This window comes from Muntiacus reevesi, chromosome 1 (assembly GCF_963930625.1).
Source record: "Muntiacus reevesi chromosome 1, mMunRee1.1, whole genome shotgun sequence".
In the NCBI taxonomy this organism is placed as follows: Eukaryota; Metazoa; Chordata; class Mammalia; order Artiodactyla; family Cervidae; genus Muntiacus; species Muntiacus reevesi.
Window position 1 is genome coordinate 41,336,260 of NC_089249.1, and position 26,152 is coordinate 41,362,411.

The following is a 26,152-nucleotide window of genomic DNA, read 5'->3' on the forward strand; positions in this document are numbered from 1 at the left end:
TTGGGCATGTGTGCTCACTCAGTTGTATCCGACTCTTTGTGACTCCATGGACTATAGTGGGGCCAAGCTCCTCTGCCATGGAATTTTCCAGGCAAGAGAAAATTTCTAGGCAATTTTCTCCTACTGAAGACGGCTGCCATTTCCTCCTCCAGGGGATCTTCCCAACCCAGGGATCGAACCAGCATCTCCTGACCTGGCATCTCCTGTGTCTCAGGCATCAGTAGGCGGACTCCTGAGAAGCCCTAGGAGGGCGTTGTCTGCCTCCAACCACAGCTACTGTATCAGTTCACGGACCGCAGTTCAAATCCTCTTAAAGGAAGACTGCAGGACAAACCCCAAGGCCCCATGTACCGATGCTGAAAATGCAACATTTGTGTTTCTGCAGTTGACGTGTATCAGCTGGGGTCTCCCAAAAAAACAGCCCACTCAAGTAGGGTAAGTTGTGAATGTTTAATAAAGACATAAAGATGTGGTCAGGGTGTAGAGAAATCACACGAGACAGTACAGCCCCTCAGAACGGTGACCACTCCCCGGGCCCAAGAGACAGGGGAGGAAGGGAGTCTCGGAAGCCGGAAAAAGAAGGTCTGCAGGAGGACCACCTTGAGACAGACTGTGACCTCTGATCAAGGAGACCCAGTGGGGAGAGCCCGGGAAATAAATACCCTCAGGTTACTCTGCCTCTCCTCCAGCTTCTGGCCTGTGCTCCCCACTGGCCAAACCTAAGGGAAGTCTGCAGACCAGGGAACCTGCTGACTTAATGCATACGAGTCATCCCTCAGGGAGTAGGATGGGATGCAGAGACAGAGGAGCAAACAGGCGGGGTCAGAGGAAAACACCCAGGCAAGACGTACATGCGTAAGGATATGTCAGAACATCAGTAAAAGCTTTCTGCCAGGGATGACAGCCTATGTTTATTATCATCTAAGAGGCCGGGGAGTACTGACTCAGGGAAAATTCAAGCAACCTAAGTGCTGGTGCTATTCAGGTCAGAGCTATTCATGTGGCCAAGAAACCTCATGTCTAGATCTCAGGGTCCCCGTTGAACAGGGCGGCCGCTGAAAGTGCCCTCCAGCTCTCACTCGCCGTGACTTCTTGAAACAGGCATTATGTACAAGCTTCTACATGAACTTGACTTATGTTTAATGCCCAGGGATTCTAGCTGCCCTTAGTGAGAGGCACAGGCAGAAGTGGGTCTGTGTATCTTATCTTATCTAGGGATGACCAGGCTCATCCGGTACAAGGGCTCGCCAAGGGCTTTCTCTTCAATGTAGGTGCATCAGCTCACAACCCCAATGCCTCCCTTATCTCACACCCTCCAATCAACCAGCTCCTCCCACCCAGGCTTCCAAAGCCACCCTCTTACCAGCCGCACTCCCGTTCCCTGACGGCACGAAAGAGAGGAGCACGTCTCGCAGGCCGTCTCCATTTACATCCGCCAGGTCCAACGGCGACAGGTCCCCGCCTGATGGATACAAGAGACTCAGAGCCCTCAGCAACTGACACAGACCAGCTCCCTGCTCCAGGCTGGACAGGGAACGCTCCATAAAAACCAGGCAGATCTCAGCACCTAGATGAGACACACGGACCCCGTTCTGCCTCTGCCTCTCACTAAGGACAGCTAGAATCCCTGGGCATTAAATGTAAGTCAAACATGAGAAGAGTCTGGGAGGTGGAGAGAAGGCAGATCAGCTGGGGATGGTAAGCTCCGAGAAAGGACAATCTAGGGGTCACCCTGGGTTTTCTTTGACCTCACATATCCCAGACAGAGTGCCGCAGAAGCTGGCACCCTAGAAATGCCAACAGGGACACACAGGAAGGTCCCAGAAAAGCTGATCTCCGGCCAAAGGACAGGAAAGGCTCAGCCCAGCAAGACGGAGAAGTTTGCAACAATAACCATTCTACTCCAAGCAAAAACCACAGATAAAACTGCGGCCCCACCCGGCCCCATGGGATAGGCCAAGTGGAAACCCTTCCAGGGTAACAAGGCCGCTCTCACCCCAGGGTCATGTCAGAGAAGCTGGGTGAGGAGGCTGGACTCTCATCCCCGCCCAGCAGCACTCAGGCTTCCACACAGAGGGGAAGCCTACAGTCCTACCTCCACCAAGCATTCACGGGGCAGCCCCCCTCTCCTGGTGTCCTCAGAAGCCTGGACTTCCTCCTCCACCGAGCAGGGACAAGGTAGGCAGCATCACCCTTCCCCACACACACACACACACACAGAGTGTGCAGTCAGAGGATGACTGTCAAATTCGGAGAGAATTCACACATGGCTGGTGGAATTCACACATAAACTGGTATAACCACAATGGAAAATGACTTAATATAAACTCCTAGATATGTGGGCTTCTCAAGTGGCTCCGCGGTAAAGAATCTGCCTGCAAAGCAGAAGACACAGGTTTGATCCCTGGGTCAGGAAGATCCCCTGGAAAAGGGAATGGCTACCCACTCCAGTATTCTCTTTTTTTTTTTTCCCACTCCAGTATTCTTGCCTGGAGAATCCCATGGACAGAGGAGCCTGGCGGGCTACAGTCCATGGGGTCGCAAAGAGTCTGACACAACTGAAGCGACTTAGCACGCACGCATGCCTAGACATACAACACACCCTGCCAACCAGCAATTCCACTCGCAGGTTTATGCTCAAGGAAAATTCTAACACACTCCACCAGGAAACACATAAAAGAATCTCCTTAGTGGTGTTGCTGTTGCTGCTGCGGCTCAGTTACTAAGTCGTGTCCGACCACTTTTGCGACCCCATGGACTGCAGCCCGCCAGACTCCTCTGTCCATGGGATTTCCCAGGCGAGAATACTGGAGTGGGTTGCCATTTCCTTCTCCAGGGTAGTGGTATTGCTTAATTTTTTTTTTTTTTTTTTGGTATTACTTACTTTTAAAAAATAGAAGCCACCTAAATGCTTGCCAACAGTAAAATGGATTGCTAAATCACAGGATAGTCACACCAAGGAAAATTAGTGGTGAAAACAAAGACACTCTAGTGACTGTACATTGATAACAGATAACCCTCAAACATTTTCTTTAAATATGCTGAACAAAAAAAGCAAGTCACAGAAGATCACATGATTATATTTATATGACATTCAAAAACAGGCAAAATTAAAGGATGGATCATTTAGGGATACAAATCTATGTGGCAAAACTTTAAACACAAGTAAAGGAATACTGACAGGAAACTCAGGACAGCAGAACCCTTTGGTGGACAGAGGGGGATAAGGTGAGGAGGTGAAGGACATGGGGAATTATAAGCTCTATGTACACAGATTTTTCTTGGCCTCAACCTCAGGTGATAAGACTGTTCTTTTCTCCTGCTATAGGGAGAGCATCTTTCACCTGGGAGTTTCATCTTCTGCTTTTAGGAAGGCTGGAAGGTCAGTGGCCCTCTTGCACCTGCTGTTGTTCAGACGCCTTCAACACACAACAGTCAATCCGCCAAAGTGCCACAGTGAGGCCTATGTGTTCTGAGCCCCTTCTGCCTGGTACAGTTTACGAGAGACAGGACCACTCAACATTAACAGTTAGATGGGAACCCCAGTCTTGACTCAGTGTGTTACAGAAACCTGCTCTACCCACTAAGTGTCCATCGACAGGAATGGATAAAGTTAAGATGTGGTATACTGCTATATTCAAAGTGCATAACCAACAAGGACCTTTGTACAGCACATGGAACTCTACTCAAATTATGTGGCAGCCTGGATGGGAGGAGGATGGGAGAGAATGGATACATCTATTGGTATGACTGAGTCCCTTGGCTGTTCTCCTGAAACTATTGCAACACTGTTAATCGATTATATATCCTGATACATAGTGAAAAGTTTAAAAAGAAAAGATATATATATCCTGTATACAAATATGCATACATATATACAATGGAATACTACTCAGCCATTTAAAAAAATGAAATTTGCTATTTGCAGCAACATGGATGGACTTGGAGGGTATTATGCTAAATGAAATAAGGCAGACAAAAGACAAACACTGTACAGTATCACTTATATGGAGACTCTCAAAAATACAACAAAACAGCGACTCTAACAAAAAAGAAGTGGACTCACAGCTACAGGGAACAAACTACTGGTCACCAGTGGTTAAGAGGAAACAAGGGCAGAGCAACATAGAGGATTTTTTAAAAAGAGGTTATTACGGGATTATAGGAAACTACAGGTGAGAAACTTCTGAAAACTGTAAAGCACTGTAAAATTTAAAGAATATTTCTGTCAATAAAAAATATAATAAAAATAAAAAATAAAGAAACTGGCTCCAAAATGAATCAAAATAGCCAGAATTACTTAGGTAGCACCATTTTAACAATTAAGAGCAGGGGGAAAAAATTACTGCAAGAAAGCAACCTTCTTTTTCTTGAAAAGAAATTATTTCATAAACAACAATGTCCTACTGTAGAGCACAGAGAACTATATTCAATGTCCCATGATAGCCCATAGTGGAAAGAATCTGAAAAAGAAGCTAAAGATATGGAGACATAACTGAATCACTTTGCCGTACAGCAGGAACTAATACAACATTGTAAATCAACTACGAAAGTGAAATTGCTATTCCTTTTGTCATGCCCAACTCTTTGTGACCCCTTGAACTGTAGCCCACCAGGCTCCTCTGTCCATGGGATTCTCCAGGCAAGAATAATGCAGTGCGCTGCCATGTCCTCCTCCAGGGGATCTTCCCCACCCAGGGACTGAACCCGAGTCTCCTGCACTGCAAGCAGATTCTTTACCCTCTGAGCCACCAGGGAAGCCCCCCCAAATCAACTATATTTCAATAAAAAATAAATTTTTAAAAAGTATTCGAAAATTCAATTAAGACCGGGCTTCCACAGTCAGCGAACGCCCAAGCGCCCTCCAGGAGCCCTAGATGGCCTCTGGCCTGGCCGGGATGGGAGCTTCACTTTCTCTGTGAATCCTCCTTCCCCCAGCTCTGCCCTCCCCTGATCCAGCCTCAGCTGCACATCTGGAGCCCAGCAAACCAGGCCTCTCTCCTCTCTGCATCCAATTAAGCCCTTCCCCAGTAGAACCACAGTCAGCCATCCTCCCAAGATTTTGGAACTGTACCGATCCATCTTTTGGTCTTATTTCCAACCCTAACTTCCAAACCATCTCTGCACACAGCAGGGGAAATGGTAGGCAACACATGTTAACATGTAAAGACTTGAAGGAAATTTTCAGTGTCATCAGGCGCTTTCCAGAATGACACACGATGGAGAAGTCTTACGGACTGAAACCGCCCCAGCCCACCCCCTCCAGCCGCTCACCTCCCTGGGGACCCAGGTGGCGGCTCCACGTGCTGTGCAGGTCCCGGGGGGGACAGGGGATCAGGAAAGCACACACGAGCACCAGGACCATGGAGACCACCAGCATCAAGAGGAAGACGGATGTGCGCACGTAGGACACGACGGAGGAGGCCGCCTTCTGCTCCAGGGCCCCCAGGGGCTCCAAGGGGTACCCCTCGGGGGTGACCTCGGAGAGGCGTGGCTTCCCGGCCCCTGCGACCTCGGCATCCGAGTCGGGCTCCGGTGCCTCCCCCAGCGGGCTCTTCCCATTCTTGACGCCCCCGTTCTTCTGCTGCAGGTTAAGCACCAGATCATCTTCACTCTCGTCGCTGTCGGCCTGTGTGAGGGGGTCATACTCCCCCAGGTCCGGGCTTTTCTTCCCTGAAAAGACAGAAAGCCAGGTGGTCAAGGGGGACTTGCAAGGAAGAACCCTCAGTCAACACGTGGAAGCTGGAAACACCTAGGAGAACACACAATACAGAACAGGCCTAGGTTGATAAGCCTGGACTGGAGCCACCTATAAAAACAGATGCCAGTGAAAGGGGGGAAAGAATGGGGGAGAAAAAGAAAGGAAATCACAGTGTTCTAGAACAGGGGACCCCAACAGGGAACTGGGTCACACAGCAGGAGGAAAGAGGCAGGTGAGCAAGCAAAGCTCCATCTGTATTTATAGCCATTCCCCATCACTCGGCTTCCCCCGTGGCTCAGCTGGTAAAGAACCCGCCTGTCAATGCAAGAAATGTGGGTTCAATCCCTGGGTTACAAAGATCCCCTGGAGAAGGGAATGGCAACCTGCTCCAGTACTCTTGCCTGGGAAATCCCATGGACAGGGGAGCCTAGCAGGCTATAGTCCATGGGGTTGCAAAGAGTCAGACATGACTGAGCGCTCAAGCACGCAGGCACGCACATACACACTCCATCACTCACATCACTGTCTGAGCTCTGCCTTCTGTCAAAACAGCGGCGGCATTCAATTCTCATAAGAGCGTGAACCCTACTATAAACAGCCCATGAGAGGGATCTAGTATTCCACCAAACCAGTCCCTGGTGCCAAAAAGGTTGGGCACTGCTGTTCAAGAATTATCACTTTCATGAGTTTAACAACATTTGAAAAGAAACAGAAAATAGCTAACTTCAAATACTAGTTTTTTTTTAAGTTCTGTTAGTTTGTGTGATTCTCAGTAACAAAAAGACCATGGCTCTTCCACGGGCCTTGCATACACCTACTGTGTATATTTCCTTTGATTTTCTTAGAGTGGTGATGTTCCAATCTGTCCCATGACTCCTCTAAACTTTTAGAACTATTGTTCTCTGCACACCACTCCTCACAGGCCAGTATGTGTGACCTCCCGGTTGCTTCTGGGCTTCGCAGGTGTCACTAGTGCTAAAGAACCCTCCTGCCAATGCAGGAGACATAAGAGACTCGGGTTAATCCCTGAGTCGGGAAGATACCCTCTAGGAGGAAATGGCAACGCACTCCAGTATTCTTGCCTAGAGAAGTCCATGGACAGAGGAGCCTGGTGGGCTACAGTCCACGGGGTCCCAAAGAGTCAGACACAACTGAAGCGACTTAGCACACAACTGTTTCTACGGAAACCACGAAGAAAGTCAAATGCTGAAAGTCACCTGGAGACATCCTACCAAAAACTTAGCTTTGAGAACCTTCCTGAGAGTCTAACGCCCGTTCAGTACATGTTTCAGTAAACAGTGGTTACCTGAAAATTGCTATTCTGATCCTGCAGCCTGGGAGTGGTGGAATCTAGCAGGCATGTGGAGACGAAGGGCCTGTCTTGACACTGGTTTATACAATAAGCACTGCAGTTTTATTTAGACCATATCTTTGCTGGGGTGGCAGGAGGCGGACATTTACAGGGCTGAAGGGAGTTAAACCTTCCTTCTCCCAAGACGCCCCTGGCCCTAAGTGCCAGCAACTGGAGGAGTTTATGCCTTTATTTCAGGCTTATTATGGTTGTTTAGTCACTAAGTCATGTCCAGTTCTTTTGTGACCCTATGGACTGTAGCCCACCAGGCTTCTCTGTCCATGGAATTTCCAAAGCAAGAATACTGGAGTGGGTTGCCGTTTCCTTCCTCAAGGGATCTTCCCAACCCAGAGATTGAAACTGTGTCTCCTGCATTAACAGGCAGATTCTTTACCAATGAGCCATTGTTATGAGGATTAAATAACACACGCATGGTTCTCGGTGCTGACTTAAGAGTCACACTCAGTAAACTTCAGCGTCTGTTATTACTGTTGGTATTCTATCTCTCCTCTGCCCTCATCCCATCTCCTCATCCCCAGGTTAAATATCTCTACCTTTTCTACCCATTACTTGAAGAAGCATTTCATGTGTCCATGACACCCTGGTCCCTCTCCTCTGGATACAATATGTCCCCAGACCTAAATATGGTTCCAGGGGTGCAGTATGACCAAAGGAGGGCAGAGGGGCCACTATAATTCAAAACCTGTAACTGGGATCAAACCAGTCAATCCTAAAGGAAATCTACCCTGAATATTCATTGGAAAGACTGAGGCTGAAGCTGAAGCTTCAATACTTAGGCCACCTGATGCAAAAGTCTGATTTATAGGAAAAGACCCTGATGCTGGGAAAGACTGAAGGCAGGAGGATAAGGGGGTGACAGAGGATGAGATGGTTAGATGGCATCACTGACTCAATGAGCATGAATCTGAGCAAACTCCAGACATAGTGGAGAACAGGAAAGCCTCACGTGCTGCAGTCCATGGGGTCATGAACAGTCACGACTTAGTGACTAAAGAGCAACCACCACCACCTAGGATCAGGTCAGCTTTCTTGGTCGTCCCATCACACAACTGTTTCAACTAAAACTCCAAAGCACTTTCTACGTATGCTCAAGACATCCTACAATTACATGATTTTTAGCATCAAGTGAAAAATTCAGCATGGACACTAACCAAATTCCATCTTCCTAGTCAGTTTCCAGCCCGCAACCAACACAGCCTAAAACAGCACCTCTGCCAAAGTGAAATTATGATTGTAATACTAGTGAACAAAACGGTTTAAAGGAAATCCATTTTCCTTTTATGATATACTATCACAGGGAGGAAGAGAACTTGACTGCACATGCTGCAGAGACCTGCAAATTCTTTAATAAACCTATAAAAATAAATTACAAGCATTCTTTGAAAATCAACGCCTCTGTCAAACTGGTCCCTCTAAAAAGACTATGTGCTGCTAGTTAATGATGGCAAAGGATGGCCTTTCTGTCAGTCTCTCCCTAAAACCAGATGGGAAAAAAAGAAACAAAAACAGAAAAAGAATAAAAAAGGAAACAGCCACATCCCCAAACTGTAATTTATGAAAAGTCATTGCCAAAGGCAGTGAAACTTGCATCCAACTGAGGAAGTATAGTAAGAACAGGGACACACATCTCAGGTCTCCAGCAAGGAGCCGAGTTCACGAAATTAATAATAGTGATGACGTGGATGACCAATGGAAATGTGCTAAGAGCTACCACACCAGGCCCTGGTCCACGCACTTACAGGGGTTAACACATTTATTTAATCCTCACAACCACCCCAGGAGGTAGGTGCCATTATCACCCCCATTTTATCAACAAGAAGATTAAAATATAAAGAGGTCAGTTGCCTAAGATCACAGACTTAACAAGAAAAGCCAAGATTCAACCTCAGGCAATTTGATTAGAATCCACGGCTCTAACCAATCCATTGCGCTGCCTCCCTTGTTCCCCAGATATAAAGCCAAACCAAATAATCTTTTGCTCAGAAAGACAAAGCTTGGGGGTCCCAGAAGCACCAATGAGCCTCATTCAACACCACAGCGTGAACAGCCAAGACAAGACTGAGGAAGAAAGAGCGAAGCTTTTCTCTTTACAAGAAGCAGGCTGGCAGCGCGGCAGGTTAGAAAAGGTAACACTGGCAGTTCTCAAGGGGCGGGTTTTTTTGGACAGTGTGGGTCCAATCAGGAGACAGAAACCAGACACTAATTCAGAGAGGGCAGTTTCATGCAGAGAATGATTAAACAGTGACAGGAGAGTAAAATAAATCTGGGAAGAAAAATCCAAAAGGTATCCTAGAATGGGGAGACTGTAGCCCAGAAGGACAAACGTGGTATGTAAAGGGTCCAGGTCCACGTTTACAGATCAGACAACAAAAGTGAACGTGGAGCTCAGGATCAATAAACTGATAACTGGCACAAGGAACTTCCCCAAGGGCTTACAGTGTCAAGAATCACCTGCAATGCAGGAGACACAGGAGACACAGGTTTAATCCCTGGGTCAGGAAGATCTCCTGGAGGAGGAAATGGCAACCCACTCCACTATTCTTGCCTGAAAAACCCATGGACAGAGGAGTCTGGTGGGCTACCATCCATGGGGTCGTAGAATCGGACACGACTGAGCATGCGCACACAAAAAGAAATAAAGAAGTAAAGGCTAAACCAGCATTCTGAGGCCCTGTGACAAATGCCAGCCTGTGACGAAAGCAACATCCACAAAGGAAGAGCACCGGTGGAAAAGGGATTTGAGCTGACAGCCTAGATTAGGTTCCAGCCTCAGCTGCCCCAAATGCACTCAGCCTCTGCCCACCAGCCAGCCAACGGCTGGCTGTAAAAGAGCCGCCCATCTAAATACAAATAGAAATCAGAACACAGCCATCATTAGTACTCAGCCCATAAGCTACTGCAAAGTTCTACAAACATTGAAGAAGGAAATTACAACAAAATCCAGCAAACAAAAACCCAGCTACAGAACAAATGCTGGACAAGGGATACCACGAAATGGAAGAAATAGTTAACAGATACTTCCCCCTAGAATCCAAGAAATTCAAGCAACTGCCTTCTCTGAAATAAGGGCTCGTGGGAAAAACAGAACATTTCTAAGAAGAAATGATGATTCAACAGAGAAGGTGAAAAGTAAACAAGCAGGACTCGGGAAAATGATGGAAGGAAAGAATAAAACAATCTTACAAAGGATAACCTTATTGGGATCGGAAAAAAGAACCGAAATGGCTGAAAAGAGCATCAGAGATATAAAAGTTAGACTGTGAAAATCAAGCAAGAAGAAACGGAAATAACAAGGGCTGGCAGTTTTTAGCACTTACTATACTCTCTTTCAAGCCCTTTTACTGCCTTAGCTCAGTAAATTATCACAGCAACTCTCTGAGGCAGACACAATATTATCTCCATTTTAAAGATGAGGAAACTGAGGTTTGGAAGTTTAAGTAACCGGCCCACAGTTAAACAGCAAGTAAGTGATAATACAAGGATTCAGTCCCAGGCAGTCTGGCTTGAAGGCTGTACCATCTCAGTACTTCACAAGAAAAAGAGCAAAGTAATTAAAAGACTAGATAGAAAAGGACAGATATAGAGGACAAGAGTGATCCAATCTACACGTAACTGAAGAAGAGACTAGAAAAGAGAATGGAACCCAAAATGATTTAAAAGACATACAAATAAAGCTCCTGCAGCTAATGTTAGTCACTCAGTCGTGTCCAACTCTCTGCGACCCCACGGACTGTAGCCCGCCAGGCTCCTCTGTCCATGGGATCCTCCAGGCAAGAATATTGGAGTGGGTTGCCGTGCCCTTCTCCAGGAGATCCTCCCAACCCAGGGATCGAACCCAGGTCTCCTGCATTGCAGGTGGGCTCTTTACAATCTGAGCCACCAGAGAAGCCCATACGAAAAAGGTTCCTGCAGTAAAGCAAGACCTGAAACTGCAGAATAAGGTGCCCACTGAGTCTCAAGAAAAACTGATACAGAGCAATCAGTACTGAAATACATGCTAGTAAAGGCAAAGAACTCGAAGGACAAAGACAGAATCCTGTAAGCAGCCAGTCGGCCCAAGAGGAAAGGAAGCAAGGCACTAACAGTGGGAACAAAAATCAGGCTGACTTCTCCACCGTAAAACACATTACTAAATGACAGTGTGGCAATAAGGGAAAGTCCTCAGGGAAAGAAAATGGGACCGCAAAACCCAAGAGCTGACCCAGACATGATATTTCTGAAGCACAGAGGCAAGCACGAAAGATCACATACGCTTTCTTTAAGGGATCACAGATTACAACCAGGGCTTGGCCAAATTACACAGGAAACTAAATATTGACTTTTTTACTATTAATATGTATTTTTCCAGAACATGCAAAAACGACTTTCCACTTAATTATTACAGCAAGTTTTAATTAGAGAAGTCCTAAGTAAAATTTTTTTTCTATCTATTCACAGCAAAAGAGTGAAATATATAGTACATCACTTGCCTAAAGTTATACTCAGGCTGAGGAGTAGACATCCGATCCGTGCTTCAAAGCTCAGGGAACTTTACCAACCTCTTGTCTGCTGATTTCAGCCACCACCCACATTTTTAGTCAATGAAAGGTTTTCAGAAAATAAAGAGAGGGCACTGATTTCAGAATGTGCTCAGACGCTCAGTTGTGTCCGACTCTTTGCAACCCCACGGACTGTGGCCTGCCAGGCTCCTCTGTCTGAGTGGGTTGCCATTTCCTTCTCCAGGGAATCTTCCCGACCCAGGAATAAAACCTGTGTCTCTTATTGCCAGGTGGATTCTTTACCACCAGTGCCACCTGGGAAGCCCGATTTCAGAATACATCAGTGTAAATAAGCTTCCCACGACTGTCACTTTTAGAAAGAGACACGATGCTGGGCAAATAGCAATCCCAAAATGAGATAGAGGAAAATATCAATAGAAAAGAGATGCAACTATACCAGCCCCAAGTGTTCTCAGGAAAACACACTACAATGTATCCTCCTCTGTGACAGGCACTATACTTTACACAGACTATCGCCTACACTCTACTGCAACTAAAGGTAAATCATTCCCATCATGAATTAGTTTATCCAAGGGCACAGAATCATTCCAAGTTACACATAATAAAACAAACCATTACAATAAACATTATGCTCTTCTATTCCCTTCAGTGTTTGACCTTTAAACTTTTAAATGGACTAAAAATATATATTCTTAAGCGATAAGTTGCCCCACCAGCTGCTTTATGAATCTCACATTGTCCTTCTGTTACTAATTAACCGCATTCTACGCATGTCGGCCAAACGTCTTTCCATCTTGAGCTTGATGAAAGGATGTGCAACTGAAAGACATCCCAGGAACTGTTCTTTCTTCGCCAGGTTGATGGACACTAGCCATGAGCACAGTACATCAGGCCTCCCTCCAGTTACCACATTTGTAAAGATCATAGTGCTAATGATGACGATAATAACGGCTGACACTTACTGAATAATTAACACATATCAAAGGTCAACAAACTTCTTAAGCACATCCATCTCTTTTACTATGCCGAATAACCCTACTGTGTGGCTAACAGTGAAAGTTTCCATAATATGTAGTAATATTATTACTACATATGAAGAAACTAAAGGTTAAAGAGACTCTGATAAAGAGTGGATTAATCCAAGTCGGTCTCATGCTCTTCACCACCATTCTATTCTGCTTCCTTATACATAAAAATAGTGAGGATGTCACTGGGGTGATTTTGCAATATCTACAAATATCAAATCATTAATATACCTGAAACTAATACAGTGTTATACATCAATGATACTCAATGTAAAAAAAAAAGAAAAAACAGTGAGGACCTTAACTAAAGTAACATGATACAGTAGCCAAAACAGGATAACAGCTTCACAGACCCAATTACAGGGTACCCAAAAAGAGCTATCAGAAAGCAACTTCTATCTAATATAAAAGCTAACAGTTGAACTTGTGGTAGAAGGGAGAGAGGGCGAGAGGGAGAAAAGCAAAAGCATGAGCAAAAACCCAAAAGACCCACATCACCTAAAAAACACACAGCCTTTGTACCTGGGCCTAAACTCAACATTCGAAAAAGGAACATCATGACATCTGGTCCCATCACTTCATGGCAAACAGATGGGGAAAAAGTGGAAACGGTATCAGATTTCATTTTTCGGGGGCGCCAAAATCAATGTGGACAGTGACTGTGGCCATGGAATTAAAAGACACTTGCTCCTTGGAAGAAAAACTATGACAGCATATTAAAAATTTGAGACATCACTTTGCCGACAAAGGTCTGTGTGGTCAAAGCTATGGTTTTTCCAGTAGTCATATATGGATGTGAGAGTTGGCCCATAAAGAAGGCTGAGCACCGCAGAATTGATGTTTTCGAACTGTGGTGCTGGAGAAGACTCTTGAGAGTCCCTTGGACAGCTAGCAGATCAAACCAGTCAATCCTAAAGGAAATCAATCCTGAATGTTCACTGGAAGGACTGATGCTGATCCAATACTATGGCCACCTGATGTGAAGAACTGACTCATTGGAAAAGACCCTGATGCTGAGAAAGACTGAAGGGAGGAGGAGAAAGGCGACGACCGAGGACGAGACAGTTGGATGGCATCACCAACTCAATGGACGTGAGTTTGAGTAGGCTCCAGGAGTTGGGGATGGACAGGGAAGCCTGGCGTGCTGCAGTCCATGGGGTCACTAAGAGTAGGACATGACTTAGCGACTGAGCAACAACAACCAGGACCTAAAAGTATCAAGAGTACCTGAGTGCTCAGGGCCCTACTGCCGTCCACACACACACACGTGCAGGACCAGACTGTGCTTCCCCTACCCGGTCAGCTGACACATTTACTGTAACTGAATACTCCAGGATTAACGATGAAGCCTCAGCATGCAAGAGAGCTCAAGAGTTTCAAAAGCAAGAGTTTCTGTTTTGCATTTCCAGCCTTTGAGAATGACAATTACCTATACGAGAGGGGGCACGGGGCTTCCCTTGTGGCTCAGCTGGTAAAGAATCTGCCTGTAATGCAGGAGACGTGGGTTCGATCCCTGGGTTGGGAAGATTCCCTGCAGAAGGGAAAGGCTACCCACTCCAGTATTCTGGCCTGGAGAATTTCATGGACTGTATAGTCCATGGGGTCGAAAAGAGTCGGACACGACTGAGCAACTTTCACTTCACTTCACATCAGAGGGGGCGCGAGGTGGGGAAAGAATCTAAAAGAAAAGGAGAAACAAAGGTAAGTATGTCTGACATCCCATTACCCTTGGGAGGATGTCTATGCTGTCTATGCTGTGTTATGTAGGCGTGCTCAGCCACGTCTGACTCTTTGTGACCCCATGGACTACAGCCGGCCAGGCGCCTCTGTCCATGGGATTCTCCAGACAAGAATACTGGAGTGGGTTGTCATTTCCTCCTCCAGGGGATCTTCCCAACGCAGGGACTGAAGCCGAGTCTCCTGAGCGGAGTCTTTACCACTGCGTCACCTGAGAAGCCTGTGGGAGGACACTATCCTACACTAAGGACATACCCGGCTACTCTCTTCAAAATAAATCCTGCACGTAAAGGGTTAACCCCATTCTGTTCCAATGTTAACATACACACTCCAACAGAGAGATCAACGTTCCTTCCAAAGTTCTAATGAGACCATGTGCAAAGAAAAAGTGTCTGAAGTTATGAAATCTGGGGACAGAAATGCAAATTCATATTAAATTCACAACCAACCCAGTGTCATTCGTGGGACAGTATGGCAGACTGGAAACTCCTTGAGAACAGGGACCTTCCACGGGGTATCTGCCAGACACCCAATCAGCCCTTTCTACCCATGCTGGGGAAGCAACTGCGTTTCTCACAAACAACTTAAGATTATCAGCAAACAAACAGTTTATAGGTCAATGTTTAAAAATGTATTTAGGTGGGACTTCCTTGGTGGTCCAGTGGTTAAGACTTTGCCTTCCAACACAGGGGGTGTAGGTTTGATCCCTGGTAGGGGAGCTAAGATCCCCCATACCTCACAGCCAAAAACAAAAACATAAAACAGAAGCAATACTATAACAAATTCAATAAAGACTTTAAAAATGGTCCACATCAAAAACAACAAACAAACTTATTTAGATAAAAGCATACATTTTTCTAAAGCCTTAAAATCTAAAATTTATTAGAGCTGAATAAATATACTTTTATTAAAATAGCAAGTTTCCAGCTGGAGGTTTAAAAGGAAAAACAAAAACTTGGAGCTGTTGCCCCCAAGTACTGAAATAGCTCTGCAAGTTGACTTCACCTCTAGTGCCTCCTTAAAAGAATATTCCATCCATTATCTGCAACTTACCGATGCAAATAAATGACCCTCATAAATGCTAAGGCTTGAGAGCCTGAGACTGAACAAATGGAACCCAAGGCCCAGAATCTAGAGTCAGAAGACCCCGCATGTTCAAGTCCAGGCTTTTCCTATGCTGTTTCTGCGACCCTGGACAAGTCAATTTGACAAATAGTTTATTTTTTAGGAGGGGAAATATCTGTTCCACCTACCTCACCGCAGCATCAATGTTGTCATTAAACGGAGAGGCTGCTCCAAAGGGGTCACTCGCCATCCTGCCACTCCCTTGCCCTCAACCCCCAGTCCAGCCCAAGACGGAAAGAGTTGGAGACCCTCCCGTAAGTCCTTCGCGGCGCTCGGGAAAGGATGCTAACCTCATCGCCCTCCCCTGGGGACAGCGGCGACGCGCGCCCTGACATCCGCCGCCGCCGCCGTAGCGCCAGGCTACCATCCCGGCGCGCCTTCAGGGTCCTTCCCCCCGCGTTTCCCAGGCTCGCCCCGCGCCTGCGACCCCCGACCCGCCGGGCGCCTCTTTTGCCCCCTGGTGGCGCGTGGACCCCAGCCCGCGGGAGGCTTCACCGTCTCGCCTCCGCGCGCCTGCAGCTCCGCTCGGGTTGGGGCCAGGCCCCGATAGGCTTCGCCCCCGGGAGCCTGGAGTCCCCACCTCCCCAAGACCGGCGGGGGCGGGGTGGTCGCGAGGTTGCAGCTTACCGGGGAGCTTGAGCGCCCTGGACAGCACGGTCGCCATGGTGGAGGCCCCGGTGCGCGTGCGCGCGCTCGCGTCCTGCCGGGAAATGTAGTTCGCAGTCGAGGTGCGCGGGGCCGGGACCTGAAAAGGTGGGAGCCGGGCAGCGTGGCAGGGCCTGGAGGAGGCGCCCGTTGCCGCCTCCGCGCCCACGTGCGCGCTCCTGCCCCTCCACTCCGCCCCCTCCGGGGCAGATGCCTTACTGGGCTGGTCACGCCACCGCTCTGAGCCTCACTCTCCTCCTCCGTGAAATGGGGATCTGATACAACCCACAGGCTTGCAGTGAGCACGGAATGAGATAATAGGTAGGAAGCAAGGGTTGTGAAATACGCTTGGGCTTTGGAGTCAAACGGGTTTGAATTCCGCCCGCAACCCTCACTCGCTGGGCCATCTAGGGCAAGTCACTTGTATGACTAAGCTTCAGCTTAGATATGGAGATAATAGCACCTACTTCAGGAGCATATTGTGAAGATGATATTACATAATCTTTTTAAAACGCGTAGCACACAGCAGGCACCTAATCAGTGTGTTTCTCTGCGTTTCTCAGGTTAAAGGCGAGGTTTCCCCTGGAGCTCTAAGCTTCATCTCTGGTTACCAGTTCTTTACAGGGATCCACTCAGCACCCTACCCCGCAGCTTCCAGCTTGAAGGGTCTAAGGACGCAAGATCAGACCTGTTTCTTCCCCTCAGGCACCAAGAGATAGGCATTTTAGTCCAGGAATGCTGAAGACATTATCTATCTTAGAACTGAAGCAGACCTTAGAGCCTCCTTGTTTTACTGAAGAGAAAACTGAGATCTATAAAGGTGATGTGACTTCTTAGTGGCAAACAAAAGTTCTAAGAGATCTCTCACTTGGACTGCCTCCTTTGCATGAGAAACAGTCCTAAGGCCTCTCCTGTGAGGGTAGTCCCAGCATTCTAACAGTTATCCCCACCGCACTTTACCCCACACAAAAATATAACATCCCTCGTGTCGACAGAGGGAAGAGTCTGGAGCCAGGCCGTGCTTGCATGGGCATGCATGCTGAGTCGATTCAAACTTGTTCCACTCTTTTTGACCCCATGGACTGTAGCCCAGCAGACTCCTCTAACCGTGGGATTCTCCAGGCAAGAATACTGGAGTGGGTTGCCATGCCCTTCTTCAGGGGATCCTCCCCACCCAGGGATCAAACTTGGGTGCCCCATATTACAGGTGGATTCTTTACCTTCTGAGCCAACAAGAAAGGCCTCCTGAGAATTAAATGGACACATGCAAAGCACACAGAACCATGTAGGGCACTGCGTGTTTTGTGTTAGCTCTCCTTTTTATTAATAATTTATTACTTTTTGACTATGTAATAACTTAATAATAAATTTAATAATACTTTAAGAAATTAGTAAAATTAGTTGTTTATTCTTTGTGTGTACTACCATTCCTGAAATGTCCACTAACACTTCTCTGGAGGTATGATTAAAAACCACGTTTGACATCTATGTGGGCCATCTAAGAAAAACACCATGACAGGTCACAGTAAACCAGCAGAGGCTTACCTGATATCAGATTAGCTAACTGGAACACATTCTTGAGATATAAAGACTGAGAAAAATAACCTTTAAGCTGAGTAGAATCAGTTTCTGCTGTCGGATAGGAACTTGGGTTTCTGGGAGAGGATGCCTGTGAACTGAAATAGCCAGAAACACAGGAGAGCAGGGAAGGAGAAAGTCTGTCCATTTTTCTTAGTGAAAGTCCCTTTTTATGTGAAGAAAGTAAAGTAAATTGTACAAGGGAATTTCCTGGTGGTCCAATGGTGAAGAGTCAGGCTTTTATCACCTTGGACTGAGGTTCAATCCCTGGCCAGGTAACTAAGATCCCAAAAGCCGCACAGTATGGCCAAAAAAAAATTTTTTTTAATTAAATTGTACAAAGTTTGATTAAAACTTTGCTTAAAGCTGTACTGTTGGGACATCCCTGGTGGTCTAGTGGCTAAGAATCCACACTTCCATTGCAGGGGGCACAGATTTGATCCCTAGGGGTCAGGGACCTAAAGGTAAACACTCTGCCTGCAATGTGGAAGACCTAAGTACGATCCCTGGGTGGCAAAGATCTCCTGGAGAAGGAACTGGCAACCCACTCCAGTATTCTTGCCTGGAGAATCCCATGGACAGAGGAGCCTAGCAGGCTGCAGTCCATGCAGAGGCACTGAGCCACTAACACCTTCACTTTCACTTTTAAGGGAACTAAGGTCTTACAGGCTGCGAGGTGTGGCCCCAAAAATAAATCAAATAAATAAAAATAAAATTCTAAAAAAGAAAAGAGAATAATAGCATGCATTAAAAAAAACTATCATCACCCACAGCACTTAACATTTGTGTAGCACATAAATGTGTGCAATTGTATGTGCATCCCACAGATACAGCATCTCTAGCCCTTTTATGGCTAATCTTTTGGGCATTTCCACTTTCCCCATCATCACCCCAGCTCTTCCAAAATGATTTTCAGGGGGACACAGATGCCAAGGATCCCCTCCCTCCTGGCTCCCTGACCTTACCTCCTCTTTGGTTCTCTTATCTCCAGAAATCTCTCCCAACCCCTCCACTTTTTCCCCCCATTTTAACACAGGAACCACAGCTTAAAACACTGTTTCTCACATTTAATGTACTTTCATTCAATTACAGGAAAAAATTCAAAGCAGTCACTGAACAAATCAGAATCCTAGACTTTTACCTAAAGAAAACCTGTGACATGCTCTCTAGTCATCTGGCAGACTTAAGTGCCTTGCTGTGCAGAGCCCCTACTGAGGGCACCCTGGAAAACACAAACACCTGGGCTTCCTGGCTTTCTAACCTGACCTCTCTAGGAGGAGTGAAACAAGGAGGGCTGGGGAGAGAAGCCTGAGGACAGCCCACCCTGTCTGACCACTGTGCCTGCCATGAAGAGAAGAAATTCTGACAGTCACAGCTGAAGCCGCAGAACCTATCCTAGTCTCCCTACAAGGATCTGCAGTGGGATTGTTCTTCCTCAGCCTTCTAAGCTGCCGATACTTTGTGGTTAAAAACCGTATTTGCTGATTTTTATGACCACTGTGATATCCAGTGTGTTAGTCGCTCAGTCGACTCTACGACCCCATGGGCTGCAGCCCACTAGGCTCCTCTGTCCAGGGGGTTCTCCAGGCAAGAATACTGGAGTGGGTAGCCATTCCCTTCTCCAGGGAATCTTTCTGACCCAGAGATTGAACCAGGGTCTCAAACACTGCATGCAGATTCTTTACTATCAGAGCCATCAGGGAAGCCCTAGTATTGCTCAACAATCTCCAAGCGTCCTACATGGGCTCATAAGCAAATCTGATCATCTGGTACTTCCCATTCTCTAGACAATATGTTCCGTTCTACTGGTCATGATTCTCCTACAAGTTTTTACCACTTCCTCTTGAAATCGGTACCTCTGTGTCCACAGCAGCTATCACCCCGCCCTCCTGGCACCGCTGGAGCCGCCCCAAGCCTCATGGCCATTTCTGCCTCCTTTCAGAAACTGAAACTTCTTCCTGTATCTCCCACCAGCCAGGGCCACCTCATATTTGAGCGCTGTTGAAATGTCAAAGCTGGTCAGGGCAGGGGCAGGTGGGGAAGACTGTCCTCTTCTTTCTGTGTTACACTTGATTATAAAAACAAATGCCATGTTGCCTGTTCTTCAAGGTCAAATGTAGTATTTTCATTAAACAGTGCTATTTGTTTTTACCCAGTGAGTCAGTCGGGGCAAGGTTATTGCCATTATCCACAATCTCAAAACTTCAGTGGTTTTCAAGAATCAGGTCATTTCTGCTCATGGCACAGTCAAGGTGAAGGTGGGGATAATCAGCCCTGAGACTCTATTCCTCCAGGTCATTCAGGGAACCAGCTTCTTCTACCTGGTGCTTCTTCATACCTAGGGCCTTCAGGTCCCCCACTGGATCATCTGTATTTTCCGATCATGCAGGAAGCTTTATGGGCCAGGACTGGAGGGTGATATATGTGACCTCTGCCCACATTTATTTAGCCAGAACTTAGAAACAAAATGGGCTCCCCTGGTGGTGCAGATGCTAAAGAATCTGCCTGCAATGCAGGTTTGATCCCTGGGTTGGGAAGATCCCCTGGAGGAGGAAATGGCAACCCACTCCAGTATTCTTGCCTGGAGAATCCCATGGACAGAGGAGCCTGGCAGGCTACAGTCAATGGGGTTGCAAAGAGTCAACACAACTGAGCGACTAACTAGATGCAAATTAGGTTTGCCAGGGAGGTTTGGGTGTAGGAAGGAAAGGAAACAGTTTGGTGAGCTTCGAGCCAATCTCTGCTACCCTAGTCACCCCACATCTTTATAGGATACAGACCTGAGTCATCAATTTCACGGAGGGTCTTCAGGCTCTGCTCTACTTAGAACCATTCTTCTTTTCTAGGGACTAAAGCTTTGCTTTGGAACTGAGCTTATTGTTCTGAGTTAGGACTTGCTGCTGCATCTAAGGACAAGCTCTCCTGGGAGGCTCCTTAGCCTCAGCCATCTGACAGATGGCCATTCCTCCATCTGTCGGCAGGGCCAGAACCAGTCTGAACTCTCTGGTGGACACACCTCAGGCTCAGAGTATTGTCCCCACTGTTACAGGGGTGCCAAAGAGATTGAATCAGGGAGCAATACCTATGAGATCAAAAAAGAAAAATACTATGGGCTTTCCTGATGGCTCAGTTGGTAAAGAATCCGCCTGCAATGCAGGAGACCCTGGTTCGATTCCTGGGTCAGGAAGATCACCTGGAGAAGGGATAGGCTACCCACTCCAGTACTCTGGCCTAACGAATTCCATGGACTTTATAGTCCATGGGGACACAAAGAGTCAGACACAACTGAGCGACTTTCGCTTTCTTTCACTATAGCAAATAACAGTGATAGCATGGGGACTACGTTGGTGGCGCAGAGGATAAGAATCCACTTCCCAATGCAAGGGACATGGGTTCAATCCCTGGTCAGGGCAGATCCCACATGCCAAGCAGCAACTAAGTCAAAGCTGCAACTACTGACCCCGAGTTCTAGAGCCCACACACCACAAGAAAGAGTAGCCCCACTCTCCACAACTAGAGCAAAGCATGCCAGCAATAAAAAACACCTAGCATAACCAAAAATTTAAAAATAAGTTATTTTTTAAAACAGCTCACTCTCCCTCTAATGTTTAAGAAATGACAGCAGGGAGATAGAGAAAAGCAAAGGAAGTGCTCAGCAAAAATATGGGGATGAGATGCAAATGCCAAGGACCCTGTGATACCAACCTTGTATTTAGAGCAGGAAGTTTGAAAAGGGGAGGTACAAGTGGTATATTTACTTCTCATCACAGAGAACCTCACTCTCTGATCAGGAGTTGCATGGCTTATCATGAAGACAAACAGGTTTACATCCCGAGTTGAGTTCAGTTCAGTTGCTGGGTCTCGTCTGACTCTTTGCGACCCCATGGATTGCAGCACTCCAGGTTTCCTTATCCATCACCAACACCCAGAGCCTGCTCAAACTCATGTTCATTGAGTCAGTGATGCCATCCAACCATCTCATCCTCTTTCGCTCTTTCGTCCCCTTCTCCTCCTGCCTTCAATCTTTCCCAGCAGCAGGGTCTTTTCCTGTGAGTCAGTTCTTCACATCAGGTGACCAAAGTATTGGAGCTTCAGCTTCAGCATCAGTCCTTCTAATGAATATTCAGGACTGATTTCTTTTACAATTGACTGGTTTGATCTCCCTGCTGTTCAAAGGACTCTCAAAAATCTTCTCCAATACCACAGTTCAAAAGCATCAATTCTTTGGTGCTCAGCTTTCTTCATGGTTCCACTCTCACACATCCATATATGACTATTGGAAAAACCATAGCTTTGACTAGATGTACCTTTGTCGGCAAAGGAATGTCGCTGCTTTTTAATATGCTGTCTAGGTTGGTCATAGTTTTCTTCCAAGGAGCAAGTATCTTCTAATTTCATGGCTGCAGTCACCATCTGCAGTGATTTTGGAGACCAAAAAAATAAAGACTCTCACTGTTTCCATTGTTTCCCCATCTATTTGTCATGAAGTGATAGGACTGGATGCCATGATCTTAGTTTTCTGAATGTTGAGTTTAAGCCAACTTTTTCACTCTCCTCTTTCAATTTCATCACGAGACTCTTTAGTACTTCTTCACTTTCTGCCATAAGGCTGGTGTCATCTGCATATCTGAGGTTATTGATATTTCTCCCGGCAATCTTGATTCCAGCTTGTGCTTCACCCAGTCCAGCATTTTGCATGATGTACTCTGCATAGAAGTTAAATAAGCAGGGTGACAATATACAGCCTTGACATACTCCTTTCCAATTTGGAACCAGTCCGTTGTTCGATGTCCGGTTCTGTTGCTTCTTGACCTACATACAGGTTTCTCAGGAGGCAGGAAAGGTGGTCTAGTATTCCTATCTCTTTAAGAATTTGCCACAGATTGATGTGACCCACACACTCAAAGGCATTAGTGTAGTCAATGAATCAGAAGTAGGTGTTTTTCTGGAATTCTCTTGCTTTTCTGTGATCCAATGGATGTTGGCAATTTAATCTCTGGTTCCTCTGCCTTTTCTAAATTCAGCTTGAACATCTGGAAGTTCTTGGTTCATGTACTGTTGAAGCCTGGCTAGGAGAATTCTGAGCATTACTTTGCTAACATTGTGAGATAAGTGCAACTGTGCGGTAGTTTGATCATTCTTTGGCATTGCCTTTTGTTGGGACTGGGATGAAAACTGACCTTTTCCAGTCCTGTGGCCACTGCTGAGTTTTCCAAATTTGCTGGTATATTAAGTGCAGCACTTTCACATCATCTTTTAGGATTTGAAATAGCTTAACTGGAATTCCATCACCTTCACTAGCTTTGTTTGTAGTGATACTTCCTAAGGTCCACTTGACTTCGCACTCCAGGATGTCTGGGTCTAGGTGAGTGATCACACCATCGTGGTTATCTGGGTCATTAAGATCTCTTTTGTATAATTCTTCTGTGTATTCTTGCCACTTCTTCTTAGTATCGTCTGTTTCTGTTAAGTCCATACCGTTTCTGTCCTTTATTGCACCCATCTTTGCATGAAATGTTCCCTTGGTATCTGTAATTTTCTTGAAGAGATATCTGCTGCTGCTGCTAGGTCACTTCAGTCATGTCTGACTCTGTGCAACCTGATAGATAGCAGCCCACCAGGCTCCTCCATCCCTGGGATTCTCCAGGCAAGAATACTGGAGTGGGTTGCCATTTCCTTCTCCAGAGAAGAGATCTCTAGTCTTTCCCATCCTATTGTTTTCCTCTATTTCTTTGCATTGATCACTGAGGAAGGCTTTCTTATCTCTCCTTGCTTCTCTTTGGAACTCTGCATTCAGATGGGTATTTCTTCTCTCAGCTGTTTGTAAGGCCTCCTTAGACAACCATTTTGCCTTTTTGCATTTCTTCTTCTTGGGGATGGTTTTGATCACCGCCTCCTGTACAATATTATGAACCTCCGTCCATAGTTCTTCAGGCACTCTTATCTATCAGATCTAATCCCTTGAATATATTTGTCACGTCCACTGTATAATTGTAAAGGATTTGATTTAGGTCATACTTGAATGGTCTTGTGGTTTTCCCTATTTTCTTCAACTTAAGTCTGAATTTTGCAATAAAGAGTTCATGATCTGAGCCACAGTTAGCTCCCAGTCTTGTTTTTTCTGATTGTATAGAGCTTCTCCATCTTCAGTTGCAAAGAACATAATCAGTCTGATTTCGGTATTAACTATCTGGTGATATCCACGTGTAGAGTCATCTCTTGTGTTGTTGGAATAGGGTGTTTGCTATGACCTGTGCATTCTCTTGGCAAAACTCTGTAAACCTTTGTCCTGCTTCATTTTGTACTCCAAGGCCAAACTTGCCTTCTTGACTTCCTCCTTTTGCATTCCAGTCCCCTATAATGAAAAGGACATTTTTTTTTGGGTGTTAGTTCTCAAAGGTCTTGTAGGGCATCATTCCGTTCAGCTCAGTCGCTCAGCCATGTCCAACTCTTTGCAACCCCATGAACCGTAGCACGCCAGGCTTCCCTGTCCATCACCAACTCCTGGAGTCCACCCAAACCCATGTCCATTGAGTCAGTGATGCCATCCAACCATCTCATCCTCTGTCGTCCCCTTCTCCTCCTGCCTTCAATCTTTCCCAGCATCAGGGTTTTTTTTTCAAATGAGTCAGCTCTTCGCATCAGGTAGCCAAAGTACTGGAGTTTCAGCTTCAACATCAGTCCTTCCAATGAACACCCAGGACTGATCTCCTTTAGGATTGACTGGTTGCATCTCCTTGCAGTCCAAGGGACTCTCAAGAGTCTTCTACAACACCACAGTTCAAAAGCATCAATTCTTCAGCATTCAGCTTTCTTTATAGTCCAATTCTCACATCCATACATGACTACTGGAAAAACCATAGCTTTGACTAGACAGACCTCTGTTGGCAGAATAATGTCTCTGCTTTTTAATATGCTGTCTAGATTGGCCATAACTTTCCTGCCAAGGAGTAAGCGTCTTTTAATTTCATGGCTGCAATCACCATCTGCAGTGATTTTGGAGCCCCCCAAAATTAAAGTCTGACACTGTTTCCCCATCTATTTCCCATGAAGTGATGGGACCGGATGCCATAATCTTAGTTTTCTGAATGTTGAGCTTTAAGCCAACTTTTTCACTCTCCTCTTTCACTTTCATCAAGAGGCTCTTTAGTTCTTCTTCACATATCTGAGGTTATTGATATTTCTCCCGGCAACCTTGATTCCAGCTTGTCCTTCTTCCAGCCCAGCGTTTCTCATGATGTACTCTGCGTATAAGTTAAATAAGCAGGGTGACAGTATACAGCTTTGATGTACTCCTTTTCCTATTTGGAACCAGTTTGTTGTTCCATGTCCAGTTCTAACTGTTGCTTCCTGGCCTGCATACAGGATTCTCAAGAGGCAGGTCAGGTGGTCTGGTATTCCCATCTCTTTCAGAATCTTCCACAGTTTATTGTGATCCACACAGTCAAAGGCTTTGGCATAGTCAATAAAGCAGAAATAGATGTTTTTCTGGAACTCTCTTGCTTTTTTGATGATCCATCGGATGTTGGCAATTTGATCTCTGGTTCCTCTGCCTTTTCTAAAACCAGCTTGAACATCTGGAAGGTCACAGTTCACATATTGCTGAAACCTGACTTGGAGAATTTTAAACGTCACTTTACTAGCGTGTGAGATGAGTGTAATTGTGCCGTAGTTTGAGCATTCTTTGGCATTGCCTTTCTTTGGGATTGGAATGAAAACTGACGTTTTCAAGTCCTGTGGCCACTGCTGAGTTTTCCAAATTTGCTGGCATATTGAGTAGGTCATCATAGAACTGTTCAACTTCAGCTTCTTTGGCACTAGGGGTTAGGGCATAGACTCGGATTACTGTGATACTGAATGGTTTGCCTTGGAAATGAACAGAGATCATTCTGTCTTTTTTCAGACTGTGTCCAAGTACTGCATTTTGGACTCTTTTGTTGACTATGAGGGCTAATCCATTTCTTCTAAGGAATTTTTGCCCACAGAAGTAGATATAATGGTCATCTGAATTAATTTCTCCCATTCCAGTCCATTTTAGTTCACTGATTCCTAAAATGTTCACTCTTGCCATCTCCTGTTTGACCACTTCCAATTTACCTCTGGACCTAGCATTCCAGGTTCCTATGCAATATTAGTCTTTACAGCATCAGACTTTACTTCCATCACCAGTCACATCCACAACTGGGAGTTGTTTCGCTTTGATTCCATTTCTTCATTCTTTCTGGAGTTATTTCTCCACTCTTTTCCAGTAGCATATTGGGCACCTACTGACCTGGAGAGTTCATCTTTCAGTGTCATATCTTTTTGCCTTTTCATACTGTTCATAGGGTTCTCAAGGCAAGAATACTGAAGTTTGCCATTCCCTTCTCAGTGGACCATGCTTTGTCAGAACTCTCCACCATGACTCGTCCATCTTGGGTGGCCCTATACAGCATGGCTCATAGTTTCATTGAGTTAGACAAGGCTGTGA

The 26,152-nt window shown here is 46.0% G+C and overlaps 1 protein-coding gene across 2 annotated transcripts in view; it reads right to left on the bottom strand.

Moving 5' to 3' along the window:
• Positions 1-26,152, bottom strand: part of FAM234B (family with sequence similarity 234 member B) — an 83,951-nt gene that overhangs the window by 22,158 nt on the left and 35,641 nt on the right. Inside the window, exons 1-3 of one of the 2 annotated variants that reach the window (XM_065941043.1) lie at positions 16,087-16,199; positions 5,275-5,673; positions 1,364-1,462 (exon numbers count right to left, since the gene is read on the bottom strand). In XM_065941043.1, the coding sequence (XP_065797115.1) occupies positions 1,364-1,462; positions 5,275-5,673; positions 16,087-16,123 (535 nt within the window). In that variant the 5' untranslated portion in view covers positions 16,124-16,199. Of the gene's footprint in view, positions 1-1,363; positions 1,463-5,274; positions 5,674-16,086; positions 16,200-26,152 lie in introns of those variants that run through there. The other variant, XM_065941033.1, reaches the window with a different exon arrangement.